The sequence below is a fragment of the Hylaeus volcanicus genome, chromosome 6 (genome assembly GCF_026283585.1).
Source record: "Hylaeus volcanicus isolate JK05 chromosome 6, UHH_iyHylVolc1.0_haploid, whole genome shotgun sequence".
In the NCBI taxonomy this organism is placed as follows: Eukaryota; Metazoa; Arthropoda; class Insecta; order Hymenoptera; family Colletidae; genus Hylaeus; species Hylaeus volcanicus.
Genome location: NC_071981.1, coordinates 24,769,119 through 24,784,840, shown reverse-complemented (window position 1 = coordinate 24,784,840; position 15,722 = coordinate 24,769,119). Strand labels below are relative to the sequence as shown.

The window sequence follows — 15,722 nt, the reverse complement described above, 5'->3', positions numbered from 1 at the left end:
CGACGAATCCTTGGCCGCACCTGAGAAGGTGTCCAGGGAAACGTAGAACGGAATTTTTCGTGCTGCATGTTGGCCCATTTTTTTCGAGCATCGAAGAAAGAAGCGTATCGGTTAACATTAGACAGGAAGGATGTTAAGATGTGGTCTATTTCGAAGGAGGAATGCTGTGGAATTAAGAAAGTTTTTCCAACTTCGTTCTTTCCAGTCTCGTCGAGATCATTTTTCTTCTTTAGGAATTCTTCTTTAGGAATGGTTTTATATATTTTTTTTTAAATTCTTCTCCTGCAGATACACAGTTTCCCGTTTCGATCATCGAAATCCCTTTAGCCAATCGAGAGTTATGATTTTTCGATACGTGCACTATTTATTTCACCGACTTTTTGCAAGTCTTCTTGCGAGTTTATAATTCTAGCCTAGAATTGATTGCGTTCGAATTGAATTTTTTTAACATCTTCCTCCATACACCAAACTTAGACTACGTAATTTTGTGAATCTACGTATGTACCTATTACTCTGTAGCTTCCACTATTTTCCTCCGATCCAAACGAAACTTTGGTTAGTCGTTCTTCGAGTTCCGACGGAAGCACTTACTATTAATACACGCTGATTCTCGTAACGCAGCGTTCTCTTCGACGACAGCATCCGTTGGAATGATTTTTCCTGATCGAACGAAGGGGTTGCTGCCACCCCTAAAAGGGCTCGCGTTAATCCTATGAATACGTAATCCTGATGCAAACAGCCGCCGCGTGTGGCTCGTTTTAGAACGGTCCGTGATATTTCACGGATTATGAATATTTGCGCTTCGTTTCACGGTATCTCGATCGTCGTGTCGATCTCCACGCGCGGTACTCGTAATCAGTCCTCTTACCTTTTTTTTTTTCACGCCTCCCGTTATCGCTCGTGTCGACTCAGGGGTAAAAAATAGAGGCAACTTGATGGATGAGCTAGCACGGGCGATTTAATCGACGAGTCTCTCGATCGGGCTGGAAAAGCGTATTCAAGTCTCCAGTGTGTACAGCAGTAGGTTATCGTACGGAATCCTTCTTTTTTTGTACAAGAGGATATCGAGAAAAAAGTATATCCCACACCATCTTAAAAAATCGAGTCAACCGTGCGTTGATTTAAAAAAATAAAAAGTACTATTTTCTGGTATCGGTAGGATCGATGAAAAGGCTGTTAAGGAAAGAGAAAATATTTTTTTAATAGAATAACTCGATCGAATTGTTTATTGTACCGTAGTTCAGCTGCGATATCTATTTATTTATCGCTTTCCTAGAATTTATCTCTTCCGCGTGGAAGAAAGGGAGTGAAGCAGTGGGGGGGAGGAATGAATTGTAAATCTCATAAATTTCGCATAGAGTTATTATTTTTTCGTAATCGGGCGTTCGGTTCGTTCCGTGGCCGATACTTATAATCGAATGGTTCAAGGCAGTCGAGAAGACAAGCTCGATGCGTTACAAAATTGACCAAGCGTTCGCCCGAGAATTCCCCTAAATTAGACTTCCTATATATATATTCCAACGTTTGACGATGCGTTTTAAAAAATATTTTTACAAACTTAGTCGCGAATGAATCGACAGTCGATCGGCCGCCACGCACTCGTCGCAACTAAAAATTTTCCATTCGTGTTCCCGAAGGCAGGAGACATTTCTCTTTTAATTCTCCCGAACCCAAAACTCGCGTTGGAGAAACGCAACAAAATGGCGGTACCAGTCCGGGATTATTTACAGTCGACGGATTAAATTACTAACGTTGTCAGGAAGTAATCCGGATACTAGCAATTTAACGAATTGCTGATAATCTGTTGGCAATTTAGTTGTGTAAATTACTAGTGGTTATCCGGTATAGTAATCTAGGCATACCAATTACTAGTATCTGTTAATAGGTGAAACGAAACATCGCTTAAACTATAATAAAAATGTCGTTAACAAACGTTCAAAAAAGATCGAAGACGAATATCTCAGCGCAACATTTGTTTCCGCTCGATGTTGCAAATCGTCACCTGTATTCTCTCGAAAAAAAAGAAACGTCTCATGGAGAAAAGAATGATTAAATACACACCGTTCAACCGCAGCGCATTCTCCGCAGGCCTTCAACCCTTTGCACTGGTGCGTTCGCAAGTAGTACGAGGAATATAGTACGATTAATATAGAAAATATCGTTATTGTTATTTACATAACGTACAAAACTATAACGTTCTAGCTCAGACGGTTAATAGTAAGTGATATATTTCACGATCGAGCGACCATTCCCTCGATTTATCCGTGCAACGATATAACTGCATATCGTTTGTTACGATTACACGGTATCGTAATTATTATTGTTGTTATTATTAGTAGTAGTCGATACAATTTTATTCCATCGCAACGAGTGGCTATAGACACACGAAAAAAGATAGTATGACGAACAAATGAAGTTTAATATCGTTTGTTTTATGTCGTGTCTTGCGTGGGGTATGTTCGGCACAGTTTGTATGGGTTAGCTAGGCCATCTTACGTAAATTCGATATCATTTTGTATAACATTTTGATTTTATGTGATGCGTAGAAAAAAAAAGAAGCAAATAATAAAATGAAGTGGTAGGTATTATTTTTATTTCCAAATAACCGTGTTAAAAACGCCGGTCTAAAATAAATTATTCCAAATCGTTATTTCACATCTTCGTTTCAATTCAAATTTTCCAAAGTCTGATGTGTATTATGTGATCGTGTGGTGCGTAGCGTAGGACAGGTAGTGTGCTTGAACTGTCTTGAACAGAATTCAAACGGAATCGTCTGATTATCGTATCGTAAACGGTAACTTAAAATTTCTGGGTTACATCGGCATGAATGAAACTGGCACGATCGAACGATAGAGATCGCGACGTGTTCGCGCCGCTAGTAGGATCGGAATCGTTGCAGTCGTTACGTTCAATTGTCCTTAATTAACTCGTAAGCACTACGATATCGTTTGGTGTGTGTTACAATTAATTGAGCGTTAGGCAGCTCGTATTATTTGTTCGATAGGAGTGCAAAGGCTTTAACGACGAAGGCGTATTGTATTATGTACATCGTGGTCGAACGAGTACACGGAAACTCGATAGTTCTCTCTCGTGGACTCGTTTGAATGTGTTTGAAAACGCACGATCGCATCCGGAAGTGGATGACCGGAAGGAATAATACGCACACTCACTCTCCCTTATAAAAATACATTGGACGGAACCTACGAGGTTTATTTCCTCTTGCTCTCTCTCTCTCTGTATATATCTCTCTCCCTCTCTTTCACTCTCTCACTTTTAAAAAAATTATTTTATCGGTCAATTAAAACAGCGTTAAAATTACGGAATCGAGATTTGAGCGGTCCGATTCTCACCTCCGCCATCTTTGTTCCATCGAGAATTATGCGGGATCGTAGAAGGATCTGAATACTCGAGAAATTTGTCTTCTCGCGTCAAATTTATCCGTAGCGTTTATGGTTTTTGTTCTTTGTTCAAGAATCGACGTAGTAAAATTACAATTAACAAAGACAAATCGTACAGTCCTAACCAAGTTTTATTCAGGTTTCAATACTCCAGTTTAGAATCACTTTCGGAAGTATAAAAATAAGTGTAAAAAAGGACAATTTAAAACTCTCTCTTCCTTCGAGTTTTCAAGGTTATCTGCAATTTGTTTGTGTTCGGTCATACAGCCTTCTGCGTATCATTTAACATGTGTTGGCACCTTGTGCTCAAGATTATTCCAAGGTCATACCGTGGAAAATCGTTAGTTCGATTTCTTAAATAGGATTTTTGGAGCTACAGAGAAATATCGTTCACTCGGATATAGATGTCTCCTTTACTCGATCACATGGAATAAAAACAGTTTGTTCATAAAATTCGTATGAAGGAGACTAACATCTCACGATTCCTTTTAATCTCAGATCCATGGTTAACAAAATTATAAACACTACTAACCACGACCCTCGCCAGGAATACAAAAATCGCACAAAATACAGTATCAGGGTCGTAGTTGCTCGAGTTTCGTCGAATATAAAATAAAAGTGAAATCTTGTTTCGTGAATCGAACGAATAATCGCCCGCGATTAAATGTAAAAAATTCTAAGCTTTCGCTCAAAGTTTTTATCCAAATAAAAATTTCTGTTATCGAAAGATGAAAGATAGAAAATGTTACCTGTTATTCGTCGATTAAAGGTAACTCGAATAACACGAACTCTTCGAACAACGAAAGTATCATTATGTGATCATTAATTAAAAATTGTATTTCATCTTGCATTCTTTTATCCAGATAATCCCTATCTCTGGTCTAAAATCACCCTCAGCGTTTAAGCTCCAGAATTCATCCCAGAGTTAACCTCGCAACACTCGTCTCTTGGATAAAAATCTTTCATTCTTGATTCGTTAACGTACTTAAATATAATAGTCTTTCCATCGTCGTGGCTTCTCTGATCCCAAAAATTGTCACTGGAACACGATGTCGAAAGGTTCGCACAGTATCGGTACAAGTGCTAAAGAAAATCGGGACATGTGTTCGCAAAAACGCGCGACTTTACCGACAGAGTACGCGAAGGTTCGTTATTGTACGTGATTTTCATAAAAAATATCGACACGAGTGATCACACGTTCACAATTTCACCGCAACTTTTCGAGGGAGATAAATGGTCTCGATATTGGCCCATTAAGTGTTAATTTTTTTCTTTCTTTCTTTTTTTTTTTTTTTTAATTTTGTTTAAAGATAGTTTCCTCAAAAGTCATTCTTCTTCAAAGTCGAACGTCAGAATGATTCCGTATGCGAATTTTCAAAAATTGAAGGAAGGTCCTGGTAAACGTGAATCGACATGACACGTTAACACCACGTGAACAGACGGAAAATGGAATGGAATAGGGAACGACTATAAACTGACGTTGCGTGGACGAACGAGAAAGAATGACAATGGGACAAGGGGACAATGCGCGCCCGTGGATCAATCGATTCGTCCTGCACTCGAACGTGGAAAATTCGATCCAATCCGTGGATCAACGTTTCCCAAACTGCAATTCCCAACTTTTCTAGTAGCGTTCCATAAGAAATTGTAAGTAACAGAACGTTCGATAGCTCTTCCTTCTCTAAATCGTCCCGATTTTCCTCGCGTCGTAAAAATCACCCAACATTTGAAAATCGTTACAAAAATAGCGAAAACCGAAGCAAAAATCGCGAGTGTAAATCTCGGGAAGGCATTCGAACCCTCTTCGTTAGGCAAAAGAACAAGCATTATTATCGGAAAAAGAAAACATTATCGTTTCTCTTGATCGCTAAAAAACTTATTCTTCTCAAACTTCGTCGGAACTTCTCTCAGTTTTCATTCGTGAGACGTATCGGGGGTTTCAACACATACCTACGATCAGAGTACCTTTCTTTGTTTTATTAGTGAACGGACGCAAATGGCTCTTGCAAAAATACAATTTGTTATTCTCATCATCTCTCCTCGTTACCCTAAAAAACGTGATACTAGCTACACCTTAATTAAACTCGCTTGTCGGCGTTTAATCGTTCCGGGGTTTCCCCGTGCACGTAACTTTCGCGTGCTCGTCGAGGAATTAAGCCGTGACTGGCAAGAAGGCCTTCGAAACACCGGGTATAACGTTCTCTGGGAACACGGAACACGAGAACATTTTCGTCGAACCTCTATCAAACGAAACGACGTTGCATCGTCCTCTAATAACCTCGAATGTAACATTGTACAAGGTGCAAAAAGAAATTAATCACCTGGACTTTCAGTGGTGAATCCACATCTGAATCTTGGTGAATATATGCTTTGGAAAAACCTAAATTTAAGCATTTTCTTTGCGATATGTGCTTTCTGTAAATTTCAAAGTCGTAGTTGACTATGCGGAAGGTTTCCTTCAACGAAACTTCACAGATCCAGGTGTCTAGATTCACCTCTGAGAGACGCGACCGTTTATATTTTATACCCTGTACACATGCCTCTTCGCACGTGCAAGAGTGAATCGCGTAACTTGTCCATCCTTGTTAGTTTTGTTGCTAGGGGATAACAGTGTTTTTATTATACCTTTGAGTGACCTTACTCAATTACCTACGATACCGTAACCTTTGAGTGACCTTAAGTGTGATATTTGTATTCGTCAACACAAATTCACGTACTCGAGGTTGTTCAAGGTAGAGATGAGTACAAAGCTACCACCTGTGATCCAAAACAAGTAAATTCGAACTGCTTCGTTAGCAACAAAAATAATACACACGGACAAGTCACGCGGTTCACCCTACCGTATATAACATAGCGCGATACATTATACACTATTAGACTTTACAACAATTCTTATCGCGATACTCTCCATAAAAAAAAAGTCTATAAAATTCCGACGCACAGGACCCGATCGACGACGTTCCACGTGGCGGTCCGCGTCCCATTCTCCCTGAAAACGGGGCTAGCCCTTGCAAAGGGCGATTAGTCTTGTCATTGTCCAAAAAAAAAAAGTTCACGATTCGTCTCCATTATCTATAATAGTTCAGTTTCGTAATGTCCACATTCTCGTTTATCGCTTGCGTTCAACGTTTTCCGCTGTTGGCGTCCCTCCAGGTGCGTCGACGGCTGGATACGAGGAACCGGAAAGAGCTGGGGGGAGAAGGAAGAACCGATTCTCGACGTGCCGTCCTGTTGAGCCATCGTTCCCCGGTACGCAGCAACTCGAATGCGCGGCTGTTCTCCGTGCAATCCCGCGCGGCCGACGTCCATCGACTTCTCCCTTGGTCTTTCCCAATTCTTTGTCAGGTAACGACGAGTCTGGCGGTGGAGCTCGCGTGGTGACTCAGCCGTGGTCACTCGAGGCTTCTCACCAGCACTGAACACTCGCGGAACAACGGTCCTAGTTTCCCTGGCATCGACTGCTTCTTCAGGAGGATACCTCTGATCGCCGAAAGCTTCTCGTAGCAGGAGAGGCACTTGTGGTATCTGGTAACAGAAAGTGGAAACGCTATTTTAAGAGGGTTGTTAAACTTCACGTTTTAAAGCGGTATTTTGTTTGGTTGGTAGTGTTAGGTCCTATGGAAATGACCGTCACAGACTTCACCGACACTAGTCTTGACGGATATCAATATTGGTCGTGATATACATTCTCTCGGTGGACGATTACATATATTTTTGTTTCATTATACCCATTATTTTAGCGTATACCTTCATAGTCAAAAGGTAAATGGGAATACCAGTCGGTAAAGTGTTGAAGATCGTACCGAGTAATACGATTACAACTCACCGTTCTTCTCGCGACACGTCCACCCCAATCGTGTGAAGGGGTGCTTCCACGTTTGACTTTATCACCGTTGCGAAATTCCTTAGTATCAGTCTCAACGCCGTGGCGGCCACCGTTATGTACCTGGAACAATCGACGAACCAAATATGTATCAGGTGTAGAACTTACATCTGTGCCTTTATATTCACGTATTTACGACTTTAGTTTAACACGTTGGTCGCCGCATCGCTCATTTTACCTTGCAATTAGAACAAGTTTATGAACGAATAGCCATTAGGAAAGAACACATTGGGTGGGTTCGAGTGAGACAATTGTTGAGTAACGAATCAACCCAAAGACTCTTCTCTGCTGAAGAAGTTTCTGCTGAATTTCGAATGGGAGCATTGGTACGAAAGTAGCGGAGAGTCGTGGACGAAAACGATGAGAAAAGCGCAGAGGGCGAGCAGCGTAATTCCTGACGGCCGCCGGTCCTCGTCACGCCTAGTTTGCCCCGAAACGTGTTATTAGCCCATAACGACGCCAATAAATAACGAAAGGCACGAAAGGCTTGGCCGTGAGATTCGACGCGCTCGCTTTCGGACGACGATAAAGGGTTCGACGCAAGCTCCCGTTCGAATCGGCGAGACGAATCGCGCGGGCCGCCTCATGAATGTTCCGCTCGCTTCTAAACGTCCCGTGAACATTGGACCTTGGGATCACTCGCAACCATCGTCCGACTATTATCGCGTATAATTACGACTTTCCAACCGTTTTGTCGCGATACGTCGAGCTACGTTGGACAAAAGATTTTTATTTTCCTGGGCGTAAGTCGGTTTACGTCACTGATTATTTATTTGAATGCGACGCGAAAGATTAAAAAAAAAACTAAAGAAAAATTTACGAACCAGTTCGTATATATTTTCTACCTATTTGTTTGTATACAATCTTGTACTATCGAAACGGTTTCTTAATTTTGGCCAAATATCGATATTCTCCAATATTTAACCATTTTGGGGTAAGAAAAAAATCAACATTTGTTGAGGAATATTTGTAGCCTCGCAGATTGTACGATTACTTTTAAATTGGTTGGAGCAACCATCGTTTTTATGCGAAAAACTCCCGCGAGGAATCTTCGATCGCGAAGGGTGAGAGGATCGATGGATCGGAAAACGATAGCACGAGGCGGAACGCGGCCCCTCGAACGCGGCACGCGACGATCGAATACATATACATATATGTACATACATTGCCACTTCTTTTTTTTCTCACGAGCCTCTGGCACCTTCGACCAGGACGAAAGCCCGTGACGAACGAGCCATGAAAACGGCGAACAGCTATATGCAAACTGCACTGCATTACGCCACCGAGATGTATATATTTAGTTCAGCAATTTGTTGGTAGAATTCTACCCTTTCGACGGCTGTCGAACCGTGACACTGAAGTACCCTAATTTTAATAAATGCAAGGATGCGAGGAGAAGTTGGAGAATTTAGAGGAATTGGATGGAGCAGTGTGTTTATGTTTTAATAATAGAAATGACAGGAGTCGATGAAAATGGAATATCAAGGAGACGTCGCATTAGGTAGATACGCAATGAACGGAACGGCAATTTTCCGTACATAATAGTCTCTGATCACAACCGGATGTGCTATTATTAGGTCGTGCATTGATCGATCTATCATTGAATTAATACAAGATCGATTTAATTCAATTGCGTAATAGTCGAAAGATCCGATAGAAATAATTCCTTTGAAATTAAATTTGTGACACCAACGATACTTCGAGTACTAATTAAGGAATTACCAGTAGAATAAAAAATTGTTTAAAGTGTTAGTTGTTTTACCGTACCATATATCGGGATAAATAATTTGAAATATTTAAAAAAAATAGTGTATCATAACCCTTGGTACAATAACGTTTCTTAATATTTTATTACTAAATTTCGTCTACCTTCTTAATTTATTATTCGGCCATATAAAAAACATACCTAATGCAATTGTGTAACACAATGTTGGTTGCATCGTCTAACGTTTAAAATTGTCTGGTCAGGACCGAAAATAAATAAAAACCTTGTTCTGTTTATTATTATAGAAATTGGAATTTCAATTTTATAAATTAAAATAACGATCTAAGATAAAACGTTACAATTTAATTGCGATGAATCGGGGCGTTGAATTTATAATTCGAGAGAGAAGGAACAGGAAGAAATGGATAACAAATGACCACGTGAAAGGAAATGTCCGTTTCTCATCACGACAGCGCAACAGCAACAGCTTGTAACTGAACGCCAGTTAATTGCACAGTATCAAACATCGGTCGCACGCACTGTTGATTTCTTTTCTTTGTTCCTTGAAGCGCACTTCTGCAAAACCTGTGCAGAAGGCTGCAGTGCATATCTTTTAACCAAATCTCCGTATAAAATTTCAATAAATTCTACCGATTTCAATGGAACAAATCAAGGTTTTCTTGCTGGAATATTGAGATCTCTATATGAATCCAGACATAGAGAGAACAGAAGGTCTTCCTGTATTTAACAGAGAATGTCGGACAACCGTAATCTTTCTTCCTACGCGGTCATTAATATTCATGTCGGAGCGTCAGACAACAGAGAAAGGAAAATAAAAAGGATTTGTCCGTGAAGAGCGTCAACATATGCGTTCGAAACGCGTGGCCCTTCGAGCTTCGATCACTCAAACAATAGAACTCGCGACAGCGACGATTCGAGGCTCGAATTTGCATCTGGCACTGTCTTTCATTGTCTCGGCTAATTTCGCGAACCCTCTTACTGTGTCGGCCTCTTCACCTCGTATTTCCCCCGTTCGTCGAATTAGCCATTCCCATACAGACGTCCAGTAAGCCACGTGAAGTACGCAACCCCACTCGAGATACCCTGTTTGCGCTATTCGAGAACTCACCCCCTCTTGCAGAAGGGGTGTCTCGATTTTCTCTAATTCACCGACCGTGTTGCGTTTCACGTAGAAAGCGGTGTAATATTATACGATGATACACTGTGTGCATACTCTCCTAACATTATCGACAAGAAATAGTAACACAAGATCACCAATCGAACTTTATGGAGTTTTTACGAAGTTAAAACAATTTTGAAAACTGTTGATATTTTTAATCCAACGACTTCGAGCACTTAAAGTATCTAAGATCATATCGGACGATTAAGTTATTGGAATAGCTGATCCAGTAACTACTTCAAACAGCGCAACTTCTTTTATAAAGTAGTCTGTGCTGAAAACTCATCCTACACGAGAATCAGTTGTACTTACATTTCGTATTTACTTTGAAGGAGATCTCCGATTGGACCAAGTAGAGAGTTACAAAGATCCAGATTCCACATTGTTCTGCAAATAAAAGGCTAATTGAAGTTGATTTCAAATTTGAAAAGCAAGACGGTTTAATAAAGAAAATAATTATTGAACAAAAATGTCATTTCAAGTGTTCGTTGAAAAAACAAATTTCTCAAAACATACAATAATGAAGAACGAAATGCTTGGACAGAAATTTCCATTCAATAACTATTTGTTAGTGTTTCGTAAAGTCTTGTTACTCACGGTTTTAAGGTCAATATGCCCAACAGATCCACAACGACAGAAAGGTCGTTCATCGCCACTGCGGATTCCACGGCAGACTGAAATTTCATGTTACTTTTGATTTTGTCTATACCGTTACTGTACAATATGGCATAGAGTTGGCCAACAATTAACGAAGCAATCATGATAAAAATAATCATTAAGCAATCGTAGATGGAATCAAACAAGAATCATTAACTAAATGTATAGTTTATCATATAGCTGATCAGGAATTTGTAGTCGTAAATATTATTCACGTTTCTACTACAGTGGAAACAAAAGCAACCAAATGCTTAAGGTGACTGTACAGCTATTGCTACTACTAAAGTTTGACCACCTAACCACTCTATCCGCTGTCATACGTATCAATCGTAATTAGCAATTATAATGATTAATCATTAGTCCGATCACATTGTCCCAAAGAGATTTTTGCATTCTACCTAACTCTGATATAGAGAAACAATGACGTACCTTAAGATCCTTATGGTGCAACAGAGAGTAAATAATTTGCAAGGAACGATGGCGATTCGTAAGTACAGCCATCATCGACTCGTGACCTCGCATCATGCTATTAAGCACTTCAGCCTCTGACATTTCGTTGAGGACTCCCATTTGGGGATATCCAAACGCGGTCGATCTTGCGTAATGATTCTGTTGGGAAGAATAATGGTTACAACATATTTTCAACGTTGATTTCCAGTTGATTTTTTGTAAAAATCTGATTCGCAGTACTCACAGGTAGAAAAGTTTCGAAATCCAAGCCATAAGGTTTATCAGCGCTCATAGGAACGAATTCCTCTTTCTCCGTGTTCTCGACGCTCGGCCTCAATTGAGGAGGTCGAACATCTACCTTAGGATTCGGGGGCACTTGAGCTTTGTTCGACTTCTTCATTGCGAACGTCGTGGTGGTAGTGGAAGCGTTGCGCGCGGACAGCGACGTTGAGGTAGCAAAGTTCCTATTCAGCGAGGTCGACCTAGATTGCGCAGAATTCGGCCTGTTTAACGCAGGATCGGAGGGGCTGTGCCTTATACTATTAATTCTGCAAGAATATTAAAATTCGATGATGTTAACGATATGAAGTGAACGTAAAGCCTACGATACAATGAATTCTCGATTTTTGCAGTCAATTCGTTAAAGAGAAAAGAAGATCAATAACTCGAGGACTCACTGTACTCCTACGTAACAGCCTATATACTTACTGTACCGGATAATCGCTTTCGTAACCCTGTTCTCCGTCCCTACAACTACTCTGCCTCTTTAAGTAATGCTTAGGAGAATCCGGACTGGGTGCTCTATTCTTTAATTTTCCATCGTCCATCACTGGAAGAACGGCAGCCATGGGTGCTACACGCGGTGTCAACGTGGAATTCGACCTTTGCGGACCCAAGGGTTGTGGAAGCGTTCCTACGTCGCTGGTAATACTAATCTTTTTCCCAGGAAGCGGGGTAATACTCTGTCTAAGGGGTGGTACGGATGCAAGATTCTTCGACACTCTGGTAACGCCATTGTTTGTTTGAAGGCTGGTAGAAGGTTGTTTGGTCTGGCTGGTGGATGTGACAGTGTTTCTCTGAACGGGCGGCGATGACTTGATTGGCTGAACACGCACTGGTACTGGTTTCGTCAATGATAACGTCGGCGCGGGTGGAGGCGGAGACGACGGTAATGACATAGGTGGAACTTCCTCTGGCCCCACCGTACTTAGATTTGACATTGAGGTAGAAAGAGTTTGTAATATCTGCGGTTGCGTGGGATCTGAAAACGAAATGTGTGTGGAACAATGTACGAACAAATGCTTTCCTTCGATTACATGCAGAGACAGACCTGGACAAGTTTTGTTTAAAAGGAAAATAATAAATTATATTTTCCAAAGCGCCCAGGTCTGTGCAGAAGTTTATAAGTCGACATTCATGCAACGTTCGTATAAAAGGAGGAAATAGATGGGAAATTTGATACATGGAACTCACCTACGTCTTGAGGCTCCTGGAAAGCCTCAGGGTCTGGAGGTGGAGTGCGAGACACTGAAACATACCGTGCATAGCATGCTCATTCACAAACTGTACGGCGCAACATCCATCATTTAAATGCATTTATATTTTCAGGCTTGCGACGATAGGTGGATAGTTGAGAGTTAGAATAGAATAAAATACGAGTAAGTTAGAGTATACAACCGAATATTGCAACAAAGAACGAGCAGTAAGATCTTAAGACACTTACATGACCTGTTTGGTTGGAAAACGTCGTGATATTCGGTAACATTAGGTATATCTGCGTAGGTTGCTTCATCTTCTGGGTCAGTTCCAGACTTATCTGCCTCTTCTATAGTCCGCACATCTAGTCTAAAAGTGAAACATTGTGATCACATACAAAAATAAACTAGCATAGAAGGAACACCATTTTTCGGCTTAAAAAAAATTCTTCCACTCACGTATGCTTTTTCAATTCGGGTGGCCTTTCTCTAGAAAAACTTTTTCTTAACGAATTCCCGTGATTGAACGGAGAACCAGACGTTGACACTCCTCCCAATGGAGCGATTTTCTTTAAATCACACACATATAGGACAACATTGGCAGTATGAAAACTTGCACCAATCTAAAAAGGTCATAAAAATAAACTTTAATTTATTATCTATTATATGTTTATCAACCGTTGTCTGTAAATATTATCTTACCAGCTGGTTCTGAGCCACGGCAATATCCTGTACCTTCACCCAGCCAGTTGGTACCGTATCTAACGTCCGACCTGGTTCCCAACCATATACTTTTAACACATCATGGCAGCCAGCAAAAAGACATTCTCCACCTTGACTAAAATAGAGACACCTGAACAGAAAATAAAATGGGTCGATAAAATACTTAAGATCCGTCACGATAGTAACACAAAACTTATTACAAATAGTCTGATAATGTTGGTACACACCGAATTGCCGACGAGTGCGCCTGATCCGTAGACGACACGAGTTGAAACGATTCCAAGTCCCAAAAGTGAACTGTTCTATCCGCACTGCCGCTGGCAAGTAAAAATTCATGGGGATGAAATTCTACCGTCGTTGCTGGACCTCTATGTTCGGAGAATTCTCTAAGCTGTCTACCGGCTCTTAAATCCCATAACTAATTCAAAATCAAAATGCTTGTTAACTAGTAACACCAATGTATATTACATTGGAATAACACTAATCGATACCTTGACCATTCCTTCTTCTCCCGCGCTGGCAATCCATTGACCATCAGGACTAAATTTTAAACTATTCACCATCCTATTGTGCCCTTTGTAAGTGAAGATACAACCTTTCCTCCTGATATCCCACAGTTTGATCGCAGTGTCTAAGCTACCAGATGCTAATAGCTCCCCATAAGGATGAAAATCCATGCAACGTATGCCTGCTTTGTGTCCTGTTAATGTGCGAGCCAATTTGGCATGTTCCAAGTCCCAAATCTTCAATGCCCCTGTCTGTGAGCCAGCACATACTAAATCCTCTGTTTGTCCAAATTTTACACATTCTATTGGTGTAGTATGACCACTCAGGCTCTACAAAGAATATATCAATATTAGAAAGAGTATCAAATGTAATACAACCACCAATGTAGACATCAAGGATACAAATTCTATGTCAGTATCAATTAAGATTCATTATTTAAACAAGAAACTATATGGAATGACAGAAAATACCATGATACAATTCTGCTTCCCGACTGCCCATAGATTCACTTTTTTGTCGTCGCCACCAGTGACCAAAACACGTCCAGACTTGTGACCTAATGCCAGGCAATTGACATTGGTCGTATGGGCAACAAAATCCTCTGCACAGAAGGAAAAATTACTTTATTAAAGCAAGCTGAACAAAGATATTAGATTACAGTGACATCACAGCAGCATTGTGTTTCTTAATAGTTGCTATTATTATTAAAGACTTTTATTGTAGACATAGGTATAATGTACATATAAAGTCAGACCTTGGTAAATCAATATTGAAACAAAACAAAAAATTATTCAAGTTATAGAGGATTCTTCCTATCAAGGCCACTAACTTGTCAATGTATTCTTAGGCAATGAGCTGAATATAACTAGTCATTAGACATTCAATTAATACCTGTCTCTAAATAAAGTACTACATTGTCTGAAAAGACAGTGTCGAATAACCATTATCAATTGGTTGTTTGTATGAACTATAAAGCAAGTCTGCTCGATCCACTAGCAAACCACATTGTATTAAAAAATGATGGATGATTGACAACAGAGTTGGAAGAGATAGAAGTAAAAGAATACTCCTTTAATAATGAAATGTAATCGACGATGAAAAGAACGCATTTCTTTGGGTTTAGGCTGAAACCGCGAGATGTGAATCAGTATTGCATTATGACCATAATAGGAAGATGCAGCGAATGATTCGTCGGTGAATTCTGTCCAATTGATTTGTAAACAGAAATTGTTTACCCGTAACGGGGAAAAGAGCGCCAGAACGGTAATTCGTTGGACGCGCACCCCGTGCAACGAACGATCTTATAATATCCACGAATTGAACACTTACGGAGTTTCCATGACCTCTTCGTGGACGAAGCCATATTCCGGGAACACAGGATCGCCGTTGTGCACGACTTATTTGGCAACGACAACAATTTGAGATTTCAGCTTGCAGATGCACAATTTTTTTTTGCTCGAGCTCGCGGGTAACATTTTTACTTTGTGTTATTATGTCGGTAGAGCGATGAACGTTCAACGAGGCAGCAACATCACGCCGCGGCTTGGTCCTGATAGCAATCCTTTTCCTTGAAATTTCTGTCCGTTTTCAGAAACCGTTCGTTCCACCTCCTCGTCGTATCTCATTTCTTGAATCTGCCTGAATCTGCCTGTCCGTGGGTAGCGCGAACCAACGTGACGTTGAGAAATATCGAAGTTTCTGTTTCTGTCGAGATCACGTTCCAATCGATCGCGCCAGATGTCAC

The 15,722-nt window shown here is 40.5% G+C and overlaps 1 protein-coding gene across 2 annotated transcripts; it reads right to left on the bottom strand.

Annotated features, from left to right (window-relative positions):
* Positions 1–1,344: 1,344 nt before the first annotated feature.
* Positions 1,345–15,650, bottom strand: LOC128877844 (katanin p80 WD40 repeat-containing subunit B1). 2 transcript variants are annotated; one of them, XM_054125438.1, is made up of 15 exons: positions 15,308–15,650; positions 14,449–14,579; positions 13,963–14,307; positions 13,699–13,889; positions 13,451–13,601; positions 13,208–13,371; positions 12,997–13,118; positions 12,747–12,800; positions 11,982–12,534; positions 11,518–11,821; positions 11,253–11,432; positions 10,764–10,840; positions 10,479–10,553; positions 7,225–7,344; positions 1,345–6,923 (listed from the first exon to the last, which is right to left on the bottom strand). In XM_054125438.1, the coding sequence occupies exons 1-15, from the start codon at positions 15,339–15,341 to the stop codon at positions 6,791–6,793; spliced, it is 2,634 nt and encodes an 877-aa protein (XP_053981413.1). In that variant the 5' UTR covers positions 15,342–15,650; the 3' UTR covers positions 1,345–6,790. The 2 variants fall into 2 exon arrangements, with proteins under 2 accessions (XP_053981413.1, XP_053981414.1); XM_054125439.1 differs by lacking the exon at positions 12,747–12,800.
* Between the last annotated feature and the right edge of the window lie 72 nt (positions 15,651–15,722).

Bases quoted from the DNA above. Each gene is read 5' to 3' on its own strand.
- LOC128877844 (XM_054125438.1), bottom strand. From the start codon at position 15,341: ATGGCTTCGTCCACGAAGAGGTCATGGAAACTCC. The intron at 13,890-13,962 runs GTATCGATTAGT...ATTTTGAATTAG, and splicing joins GAGAAGAAGGAATGGTCAAG to TTATGGGATTTAAGAGCCGG. The intron at 12,801-12,996 runs GTAAGTGTCTTA...GGTATGTTTCAG, and splicing joins TTTCCAACCAAACAGGTCAT to TGTCTCGCACTCCACCTCCA.